General features: G+C 29.8%; 1 protein-coding gene across 1 annotated transcript in view; it reads right to left on the bottom strand.

Annotated features, from left to right (window-relative positions):
- LOC107442397 (Zinc transporter Zip99C) overlaps positions 1 to 12,839 on the bottom strand; it is a 52,002-nt gene extending 39,163 nt beyond the window's left edge. The window contains exon 1 of the mRNA XM_016055961.3: positions 12,347 to 12,839. Coding sequence (XP_015911447.1) covers positions 12,347 to 12,608 — 262 coding nt within the window. The 5' untranslated portion in view covers positions 12,609 to 12,839. The remainder of the gene's footprint in view (positions 1 to 12,346) is intronic.

Below are 12,839 nucleotides of genomic sequence, written 5' to 3'. Positions count from 1 at the left end.
TCCTTTACTGTGTTTTTTCTAAGTTAATGAAAATGAAAGAAAAACTTTAATTTTCTTGTACCTTTAGTGATGTTTTGCATCAAAAGTATGTGAAAAATACAGAAAACAACTTCTAACCAGTGAAGGAACAGGCATGTCCCTTTACTGGGCATAGTTTTTCCAGTGAATGAACAGTATGCGTTAATATCTTCACTTTTCAATTCACGATTACAAAAAAAAGTTAACATTTTCTAAGTATTTGTATGTTATAATTTCAAGAATAGGCTTGTTTTTAGATATTTGTATGGCATATAAATTCATAAAGAGCATTAAAAATAACCAACATTAAGTGTTCCTTTACTGGGTGTTCCTACACTGGTAAGAGCTGTTCCCTCACTTGGTCTTCTTACTACTTGTTATTTGAACTTCCTAAACTTTAAAACAATATTATGTAAGTTCTCTACAATTTTTTTACATAATTTGCAATTAGTAGCAAATATGATGACAATGTCATTTAACTAAAATTACGAATTTTGAAATTAATATGATTTTTTAAAGGCAAGCGAAGCTTAATTGTTCTTTCACTGGTTAGTTTACCCTATAGCAGAAAATATTTTTCATGCATGATAGTTACAACACAAAAACTGCAAATGATGCTATAACGTTTCTTTTTAATTCCTTTTACCCAAAAAGACTACAAATTTCTTAAACAATTGTTCTAGCGCCAGTAGAAATAAGAATCGCAGGAAAAACAAGTTGAAGTTTATATATTCATCAATTAAGTAGAGAGATAACAAATATGCTCTTAATTCTAAACAAACAAAAACACATTTGTTTGCAACTCATTTAGAAGTATGCAGGAAAATATTGTTCCCCAAAACAAGATCCGCTATTTTTTTCCTTCAATTTTTACGTTTAGAGAGTAAATGAAAGGTATTGGAATGAACCATTCAGCTATCATAACTGGTTAATATGACGTGAGCTAATGAAGCTAAGTGATGTTTTCGATGGAATCGTTAGAATTGATTACAAGGTTACGGCCAGATGTTTTATCTGCTTAAATCACCAAACCAACGTTTTTATGGCCTCTTAACCTTGTTTGGAGGATGCGTTTTGCGATATGAGAAGTTAATTTATGCCATCGTTTTATTGATTTTCTTGTTCTTCATTTTAAATTGCGAATAATTCTCTCCGTGTATCACTGAAAATATTTTTTCTTATTAAAGAAATAATAAAATAAAATTTAAAAACATCAACTATACATTAAATTTCTTTTTCTTTTGATGATATATTTTCTTTAGAACTTTAAAGAACACATTACTTCTGCAAAACTTGGGGGAGAAGAGTTTTGATGGCAACAGAAGTTGAATACGAAAGCATGCACCCCTTACATTTTCAGTTATAGGTCGGAACTTAACTTTTCAAAATATTTTATTTTATTATTTTCTTCTTTAAAATTTTTCAAAGCAGTTGAAATTTTAATTGACGATAAGGTGAAATTTGAGCACTCTATTTTGTCTGAAAGGGGTCGCTGCGCTTGTCCTAACTCTGCTTGTAGTTGTCAAGAAACTATTAAAACTGTTATATTTATTCAGCACAGAGCTTAATTAAAATTTTAATATTTTAACTAGTTGGAAAGGGGTCAAAAATTTGATTCATGATTTTCAATTGTCGATAAAGCTACTATAAATTCTACTTGCGATGGCTAGTAAACGAATTTAACTAGCATTGTCATCATAGTTAAGTAATTATAGCAACAACAAAAAATGGGTTCAGAAAAATTAATACTCACGATTTTCTTGCGCTGACTGCTTTGTTATGTCATTAAAAACAATAGCTAAAAACTACCCAACTCTCCCAAGCACGCTTCGCTCTTTTTAGAGGGGAAATGGGGGTGCTTTGGGGGAGAATTGTATATAATTTATACAAACAAGTGATGCATTGCGTAATGCATAGTTTTTTATGTAGTTTTTACCCAACTAAACTACCCAACTCTCCCAAGCACGCTTCGCTCTTTTTAGAGGGGAAATGGGGGTGCTTTGGGGGAGAATTGTATATAATTTATACAAACAAGTGATGCATTGCGCAATGCATAGTTTTTTATGTAGTTTTTAACGCTGAATCAAATGAAATCAATGACGAGACAATCGGATAAATAGTTAAGAAGTTATAATGGTTTCATGAACAAAAAAAAGTACAATTTTGTAAGTCTACCAAACAAGTGAGGCATTTTTTTTACGTAAAATCGAATGAGAATACACAAGTCAATTGGAGGAATATTTCAGAAGTTGTAAGAGTTGTATAGAGAAAGTACTCCGTTTTACATATACAGTGGGCAAAGAAAATAAACGGACCACCCTAAATAACTTTTGATCTAATGATTGGATCTTAACGTTCTAGGACTCAATCTTACTAGTAAAAGAGGGTTATTTCGACATGCTTGAAGCTCTTCAAAAATGGAAGCCCATTTTCAAGACTTGCCAGACGTGAATAAGAAGAAACAGATTGATTTGAAATATAAAACGTAAAGTTGCTAACGAAAAAAGGAAAAATAAAGATGAGAAACAAAACTAGAAAAACCACAGTAGCTGAGAGAGAGACAAAAAGAAAGCCGAAAGAGGCGAATCAGGATAAAATGCATTTCCACGTGCTATGAAGAGGTGGTGAGGAAATAATGTCGTTTACAAGGGAATCAACATTAATATAAGTAAAACAATATTCCAGAGCATCAAGATGAGCTAATATGGGGGGTAGAAACAATTTTGTCTCGTCGAAATTGAATATTACTTATTTAAATAAAATAAAAATCATTTTACATATTCCTTTATTTATTATAATTTTTAAAAGTTATGAGTTTAAGCTTTTTATTCCAAAACGTTGTGATTTTTAAAAATACTTGCAAAAAACACGAATTTAAATCATGGTCCAGATTTAATTTGGGTTCGTTTGAACCCAACGTTAAATTGAAATCAGAATTAAATTGAGTTTCTTTTTAACCCAATTCAACGTTAATTTCAAATTTACAAAATTAAAAGAAATTTTTTTTTATAAATTCACACAAACAGGGTCTTTTACAAAAAGCCTACATATTCCTCTATTATTGTATTTTTTTCTTCTTTTAAACGAGTTTTTCAACTTGAAGATCACAAAATTTGTAAATACTATATGAATAAAGATAGTGGATAGTGTAAGATAAAAGTTCAACGTCCCCTATACCCTTTGCCTCCCATCCAAAATTCAGTAATAGATCAACAAACCTCATCCATCAGAAGATAAGAAGGAAAAAGTAGCACGAAAAGATCAAGAAAAGAATTATTATTTACAATTCCCCGGTCCACCCTACACCACACAAATAGGCGGAAGTCTAGACGATTGTTGTCACATTTATCTCGCTAGATTTCACCTTTTAAGATGCACATGGTCAGATGACCCGAACGCTGCACGAACACCAACTTTATATATAAATAATATGCATTATCAAAAGAAGCATTATGTCGTAAGCTCATTGAATAATCGGTTCTTAACTAATAGCCGACGCCATTTTTCAGTGCGCAGGGCCTAATTTGAAATTTCGCCCAGTCTGGCAGTTTCTGGACTTATCACAGTGGGTCCACATAATTCGGAAAAGTTGTTCATGTCGGGGCACTTTCAGACGTATTGTCTTGTAACAAATCCACATACTTTTAGGCCAATTAGAAAAAGTATTTTCTAATTAGCCTGGCACTTTTAGACGTATTGTATTGTGACAAATCCACATATTTTTAGGCCAATTGGAAAAAGTATTTTCTCATTGGCGGGGCATTTTTATACAAATTGTATTGTGACAAATCCACATACTTTTAGGCAATTAGAAAAAGTATTTTCTAATTAGCCTGGCATTTTTAGACGTATTGTATTGTGACAAATCCACATACTTTCAGGCCAATTGGAAAAAGTATTTTCTAATTAGCCTGGCACTTTTGAAGTTTATCAGAGTAAGCTCACTAACTTCATTAAAAAATGCATCATTTATTACTCAATTAGCATGGTTCATTTCAGGCAGTTTACAATAAGCCCAAAGTAGTGAAGGCTTGCTGTAAATAGCTTTTATTGCAATAAGCCTAAGCAAATTGAGTCAGAGTACTTCTCCGTACATTTTTTTAAATAGCCGAAAGACATTTAGGTTTATCGTAGTAAAAAATTAAAATTATTATCAGCCGGATTAGAGAAAAACAGAAGACTTTTTCAATTAGCTTGGTGTATCGCAAAATGCTGGCGACATTTGGAAAGGGCTGGATTTTTAAATTAGTTTAATAAAACAGAATTTTAGAAAATAACGTTTTTGGCAGTTGAGTTTAAAGATAGTTCATGACATACTTTGAAAAATTAAAACGTTCTGTCTTAATATTTTGTGAAACTTGTGTAATGACTGGAATTTTTAAAGTAGTCAAATCAATACATATGAACAAAAAAAATAATAAAATAAAAAAAATTGGCCGAAAAATAAGGAACTGCCATTGGACTGAAAATAAATATGGGTTACAGCTGTTTCTAATGGGAAGAGAATCACGACAACAATGGTTGCAATTAAGAAATGCAACTAGAAGGCCCACTCCCTGCTCGCTGCGTTCTCCAACCCTTGAAACTACTTTCGCAGTTCCTTTCAGATTGCTCCGCAATTCTTGCTCGCTTCGCTAGCTTATTGAATAATTGTGAATTTTAGTCTAACTATGTATTCTAACACTCGTTTTTAAAACTAAACTACTTTCTTGATTTCTAGATTACTTTCTTGAAACTACTTTCGCAGTTCCTTTCAGATTGCTCCGCAATTCTTGCTCGCTTCGCTAGCTCATTGAATAATTGTGAATTTTAGTCTAACTATGTATTCTAACACTCGTTTTTAAAATGAAGTTTTAAAAATATGCAACCTATACATACTGTGAAACTTATGATTTATAAATATTTCATTCAATTTATGTACACTTAATTTTTGTATACAAAATTATAAACTTTAGTGGTTGGGGCCATAACATATTCTTTATATTGGCTTATCAGACTTTAATGATATAATAGTTGAAGCTGTTGTTCTTTAACCATTGCTACTATTTGACAGAAAATAACGTTGGAACAATTATTTATATCGCTTCCAAAGTTTTTAATCAGAATTTAATGATATGAAAGTCGAAGCTGTTGTTCTTTAACCATTGCTTGATAGAGAATAATGATAGTACAATTATTTATATTGGTTCGAAAGTTTAAATCAGATTTTAATGATAAAATAGTTGACATTGTAGAATAGTTAAAGAACAAAATTTCTTTAACTATTGCTACTATTTGACAGAAATTTTGGGACAACTATTTAAATTGGTTCGAAATTTTGTAATCAGATTTTTAATGATATAAAAGTCGAAGCTGTTGTTCCTTAACTATTACTAATAACTGACAAAAAATAACGTTGAAACAATTGTATATATATTTTTGTTTCGAAAGTTTTTAATCACAATTTAATGATAGGAAAGTCGAAACTGTTGTTCTTTAACCATTGCTACTATTTGACAGAAACTCACATTGGAATAATTATTTATATTGATTCGAAAGTTTTTAATCAGATTTCAGTGATAAAACAGTCGATCCTGTTGTTCTTTAAGTTTGTTTAAAAGTTACGATTCAAAAAAATAAGAAATATTTTCTTCCAGTAGCTTGTCAGAAAACTACTCAACAGCTTATAAGCAGAAAAGAATTAAAAACTTATGTATGTAGCAGCTTATAAGTTAGTCACCGGTGTTGACCAAGAAGAAAAAGAAATGGTCCATCGAAAGAGAAAAATTAGTTTTTATCTTATCGAATCAACTTTTCTTCTTTTCTTTTATCTAAAAGGTTAGTCAAGTTTTATTGGAACAGTTTGTGTCAAAAGTAGCCCCCTCAACTGAGCCCTTTCCCCCCGATTAAATCGGAGCTAAGAAATAGGGCTCTTTATTTATTTGGTTAGGATCTTAATCAGCTCAAGACAATCAGCGAAACATGGCCAAAAGCTCACCAATATTATACCCAAATAATCTGCCGATAACATCTCCAGAAGAGAGAGAGGGGAAATTACATTTTGTTGAATCAACTCGATAAATCGTACAGATGGAAAACGTTCGTTTTCTTTTAGATTCCCACAACTTACAATATTATGTGAGCTTTATAAAAAAAATTTTTTTTTTATTTACCAGCAATGTTTCTGGTGCAGCAGAAAATAATTATTAATAATTCTGCATAATTCCCGTATAATGAATATTAAATCTGTATCATTACGTTTTATTAATAATTTTTAAATATTTTGAAATGTAAATAAAAAAAAGTGCCAGAATTTGTAACAGAACATAACAGACTTAATTCGTATACTAATATTTTGAGAGAATCAACTGGGACTGACGTCACAAGGGCAACGATTATGTTACCACTTTTTGTATGCTTATACCTTTTCCCCATTTCTTTTTTTATACCTTTCGCATTTTTTTTTAAATGATCTATTCCCCATCGACAAAACTCAACCATCACAGGAGTTATGAGTAAGAAGAGAGTGAGTGTTGAATTCATTTTTAAACATTTTTATTAAATTTTTATAAATAACGGGGCATCCAGAAGAGAGGAAGGGGCTTCTTAAATGTGACAGACAAGGGGGGAGGGGTATTAAGAATAATGACATCATACATTTTGATTAAATCCATATTTTTCTGTTGATTTTTTAATATAATTTTTATTTTTCTCAAATTATGTCTAAATTTTCACAAAATAGGTTCCTCTCAGAAGAACCCAGAAAGACCCCTGAAAATATCCTCAGTGGTAGATGGATCATGGGTTAGAGTTCCCTTGCCGTCAGGGTAATCGTGGGATGTTTGCGTGGTTTTCCTCTCCATGTAACGCAAATGCGGATTAGTTCCATCAAAAAGTTCTCCATGAAGGCAAATTTCTGCCAATACTTGATCCAGGAGTTCCCTTGGCTTCTGGATTGGGTTCAAAATTACAAAGCTACGTAGTTGAAAATTGGTAGTCGTTAAGTTAAATTTGGGTCTGCTGTTCAACGGCTTGAAGCGTTCGCCTACCAATAAGGAGAACAGGTTTGAATCCCATCGGTGGCTGATTGGTATGAATTCTGTACCAGCAAGCAAAAGTGCTGACGTAAAATAAACTCACTGGTATATGGATCGTGGAATTCTTCATGTTCTCATAACAAATTATACCTCTGGGTGTACTGATTTGGAAACTGATCGTTCTCTGGTTCAGGTCAAAATTACGATCTGTAGATGAATGAATGGGCCCACCCTATAAAAGGGCGTGACAGAAGTCGAATTCTTGACTATAGATGGCGCCAGTGGAAAAACAAGAACAATATCACCCCTAGCCTTAATGGCCTAAGACGACAACAACAAAGCTATTTGCCCTTTGTCCGTACAATTCTTTTCCGCAATATATAAAAAGTTAAAAGTTACAACTCTGCTTCAAATTTTAAGCATGTAAACAGCGAGTTTGAACTATATTAATTATTATAATAATAATTATTATTATTATTTAAATTTATTTGACGTAAGAGTTTCGAAAAACGCTGCCTACTACTAAATCAACTCTGCATCCTCTGTCTAAATTTTCATCCATTTCATAATGGATCTATTAATTCATTCTGTCAAATTTTCCATTTCATTATGAAATCGATTATTCTATTTAAGGAGAATAAACATTCACGATTATAATCAAATACCGAAGGGCATTCCCATCAGAGCAAACGATTTTCAATCTTTGTCCTCTTATTTTCGATTAAATAAAATACACTCGGCGAGGACAGGCACTCGAAACTAGTATCTTAAAATGAGATAAAATCGACGATGGATTCAATCGCCTTTTTTATACAATTCTTTAATCATGATACTCGGAACGTATTCTTATTCAATGCACTTATATGAAGAAAAAAAATTCCCACCAAGATTTAAGCCAAAACATTAAAAATATAATTTTTTTTTTCTTAATTAGGGGCTTTACTTCAAATACAAATATTGTTTGTTCGTTAATATATCCTATATCATTCCTCTAGGTATTTAACGCAATGGTCTAAAAATGATGCTGGCGTATTCTTTTTGGCAAAAAAATTATAATGATATGGTTCCTTAATTTTATCTTATTTTATAACCGTAGTTGAACAGCCGACCCGATTTCAGATTTACGACTACCAAAGTTCAACTCCGTAGCCTTCTAATTTTGAAACCAATCCAGAAGACAGGGGAACAGCTAGATCAAGTATTGGAGGAAATTTGCCTTCGTGGGGCACTTTCTTCGATGGAACTTACCCGCATTTGTGTTGCATAGAGAGAAAAACATGAAAACCTTCCGTGGTTACCCCGACGGCAAGAGGACTCTCACCCACGATCCATCTACCAATGAGGATATTTTAGGTCAGCACCGTGGTCGGTACGAGGCGAGTGCGGAATTCATACTATGAAGACAGTGATGCATATTCATGAATTTTTACAATCATAATGTCTGACTACGTAGAGGTCCGAGACAAATTTTGAATTATGAAGATAGTGATGCATATTCATGAATTTCGTCATGAACTTGTACGATTATAATGTCTGACTGCGTTGAGGTCCGAGACAAATTTTGAATTATGAAGATAGTGATGCATATTCATGAATTTCGTCATGAACTTGTACGATTATAATGTCTGACTACGTTGAAGTCGGAGACAAATTTCTAATTATGAAGATAGTGATGCATATTCATGAATTTCGTCATGAACTTGTACGATTATAATGTCTGACTGCGTTGAGGTCGGAGACAAATTTCGAATATGAGTATAGTGTTTCAAATTTACTCCCTTAACCCTATTCCATCACTGACACAAAACTTTTACCCAAACAAGTTTATTGCATTGGCATTACTTTGTTTTGAAATTGACTGTATAACTAATAAATAAAATGCGCAACAATAAAGAATTACTAAATAACCATAAGAGTTGAGTTTTATGGAGACATAACGAACCGAAATCAATGGAAAACGTGATGAGTTGTTTTCCTCCTTTTCTTGGGCTCGTCTTTTGGATTTTTTTTTTCCTAATTTTTTTTCTCCATAAGACAAAACAGGTTCTTATTCCTCTAGGTTTCTTATTCTTCTTATTCTTTTTTAATACTTCTTCAATTAATTTTATGGAATGAAGTATCATTTTGATATATTTTCAAAAGAGAATTGATTATAGGAACTAAAAAAAAAAATATTTTTTCCCCAGTCCCAAAAGATTCTTTCCCACCACCACTCCCTATTGTCATCATAGAATATTGGTATTATACATTAATGAAAGCATATTGTCTCTTGATTAAAAAATCGTAAGAGTCACTGCCGCCTCTGTTTTAAGTGTTTAACTTAACAATAATAGACTTAAGACTTAGACTATTAGACTTAAAAGTAGAAGTTAAGATGGTTTGTAGAAAAATGTTCAGATTGTACAGTGAAATAAGAAAATTTAGCATTCAATAATAAGTAAAATTACTTTTTATTCATGGTTTCTTATTGTGTTGTTGCACATTTTGCATTATTAAGATGAATTTAAAAAAATTTCTAAAACGGTTGAATTTTCTTCTTCTTCAAATTCAAGCAATCGCTCATCTTGTTATGAGTAGTCTATTAACGAAATATTCTTACAGAAATAACAATAATTTTATATTTTATTAAAAAAAAGTTATTATTTTCTTTGCTTTTTTTTTAGAAAAATATTGCCTTTTAAGGGAAAAAAATGTTTAAGAAATGATAAACAGAACAACCAAGGGGTTTGTTGAGCGGAGCGATAAGTGGGTCTATGTTAAAAGAAGGAAAAAACGCAAGTTCCACATTCGCCATTTTTTTATTCTACAACATAAAAAATACGCTGTAGAATGCTCTGCACTCCGCAGAAATACAAGTACAAAATTCAAATTGTGCTGAAGGGACTACATTTATTTATAAACTTAACATAAGTTTTTTTTTTAATGATTCAATTTTTAAGTTCTTGTCAATTAAATAGATTTTTAGCGATTTTTCTTATTTCTTTATTTAAAAAATGACTATTTATCCATTGTTGTATAAGAACTTACTTATCTTTTTCGAGATCTTTATTATATAAGCTGGAATTGAATGAAATGTTGAATATAACGAAAAATAAAAGGCAGAAGTTAAATGTTACTAGATATGAATCTCAGCCTTTATTTTGATATTTTCAAAAATATAAAAATAAAAAAAACTTGCTTAAAGAGAGATAAAAAAAAATATTCATAATTGTATCTTTTTTTCCTTCACAAATAAAATTATTTCTCTTTTTTTTTTTTTTTTTTTTTTTTTTTTTTTTTTTTTTTTTTTTTTTTTTTNTTTTTTTTTTTTTTTTTTTTTTTTTTGATTGAATCACACATTTTGCATTCCTAAGTTATACATTTCTTTCAAGTAACAATTGATTACAACCAGATAATCTTCAATTTCGTCATGAATAACATATTAACAAAATGTTCTTAATTTATATATTTATAAAAAATAATATAAAATTTAAAATACAAAATTATGCCAATTATGTAAAATAAATACAAAATTATGACAGTATAAAATTTATATGTATATATTACTAACAAAATGTTCTTAGTTTTCCCGGAAAATATCGACTTACTAATTAAAAAAAGAGAAAAAATCAATGGCGAATGAGAAAGAAGATTAGTAAGCGGAGCCCCTCCTTGTTTCATGAATATTTAGTCAAAGAACAATTAAAAATTTTCTTTTCTCTTTTTCTTTCATTGATAAAATAAAGAAAACGCAGAATCAAACAAACTTTTAATTTTGTACTCAATTCTAATTCTACGATTCTTTTTATTATTATTATTATAATTATAAGAACCTCTTTGAAAAAAAAATCTATTTTCTATTTAACAAGAGTTATTTAAAACATATTTTGAGAATGCTCTTGACACGACATTCGGCATCCATTCGACGACATTTAATTCCTATCCTAAAACAATAATGAATTTCTGTGCTTGCAATTTCATTCCTAAGTTCTTAAACTTTTTCAATTTTTTTTAATTATATTTTAACTAGCTTTAATGTATTTAATATTAGTGTCCTTAAATAAGCATGATTTAAAATAAATAAAATTAATTCTACGTCTGTAATTTACTTATAAAAAAAGAGGCGATTCTTACTACTAGTTAATAATATTTTTTTTTAAATTAATAATTCAATATCAAAAGACGGCAATTTTTTCAAAAAATTTAATACAAATATTTTTGCTTTTTTGGAATTTTTTTCTACCACCTTTATTAAATTGTTTAAAGTTGATTAATTCTCTATTAAATATTTAAATTTCTTTATAAAAGATAATGTATTCTTTTTTTTTTCAATAATAGCTCCATCTATACAATACACAATTATGTTTTAATATTTTAAAACATTATATTTTTAATAAATTTAACGATTTTTAAAAATAATTTTTAACATTTAATCTATACAAAATCAAACGTTAAGCAAATAAACTTATCTTTGAACAAAACATCTCTTCTAATATCAAGCCTTAATAGATAATAGCTTCAAGAACATTTCAAAAGAAAAACTATTAAATATCAAAAAAAAAAAAAAAAAAAAAAAAAAAAAAAAAAAAAAAAAAAANAAAAAAAAAAAACAATATTTAATCACTACAGAAAATTTGAAAAATAATTTACAAGAATATACGAAGTTATTATTAATAAATATTTAATAATTATATAGAATTTATAATTCTCTTAAATGTAAAAGAATTTAAAAACTGAAATTTTAAAATGTATTGCCATTATAGTCTTTTAAAAGTTTGATTGAATCATTCACTGGTTGAATAAATTTTTGCAAACGATAATAAAAATATTTTTATTCCTTGCTGAAAAAAATCCATTCAGTAGTCAAACTTTTTTAATTGAAAAAAAAAACATTCCTCACACATAATATAATTGTAATTAAAACGCATTGCAAATATTAAATCACTTGAAATTGAATTAAAGGCATGATTTCTTTCAATAAGGCATGATTTCTCTTCATTTAACTATAATAAAATGGCATTATAATTGTATAATAAGTTAATTTCATTACTTCGATTATATTTTTACAAACATTAAGTTAGGATGAAAATGTAAAGTAACCTAATGTAAAGTAACTAATGTAAAGTAACCTAAATGTAAAGTAACTTGAAAAGGAGTGTAATTTTCGATCGTTGAATAATTTTATCGCGTGCTATAACAAGAATAAATATAAAATTTCATTCAATTTTTAAAATATTAACAAAAAAAATATCAATGTTAATGCAATGGTATTTTATAAATAAATTTTACCATTTAACACCATTTCAAAAATTAAAAATAAAATCATAACAAACCTTGCTCATTGATTTTGGTTCCAGCGTCAATAGGAACAAAAATAAGCGGCACAATCCCTGAGAGCCCAACAACACAGGATGCAAGGATCGACAAAATCCACGTTTGATACTGTTTATCATTTAATCCATGTGAAATCAGATCTTCGAACCACATAGATGAGCTATTTTCCGATGCTATAGAATTCTCCGGTCCCATATCCATGCCCCTCACCAAATGGACAAAACACAGGCATAAACAATAGAACAACGTCATTTCGTACATCGTTTTCGCCTATGGATAGTGACCATTAATACCCATATTTTGAACCCATGGACATCCTTCTATGAGTGAAAGGATGCAACACATACCATCACCAATAACTGAGTGATCATCTCTTTCACCGATTTTGGAAGAAGCGTCTGCCTCTTTATTTTTGTTTTGTTTTGTTTTCCTTCTTCATGCTGCGTCTGTCATCTCAGAACTGCTTAGTGATAGACTGCAAGTGCCATCTAT

The sequence above is a fragment of the Parasteatoda tepidariorum genome, chromosome 2, assembly GCF_043381705.1.
Source record: "Parasteatoda tepidariorum isolate YZ-2023 chromosome 2, CAS_Ptep_4.0, whole genome shotgun sequence".
Taxonomy (NCBI): Eukaryota; Metazoa; Arthropoda; class Arachnida; order Araneae; family Theridiidae; genus Parasteatoda; species Parasteatoda tepidariorum.
Note: the sequence above shows the minus strand (reverse complement) of the source record. Positions and strands in the feature narration are given on the sequence as shown.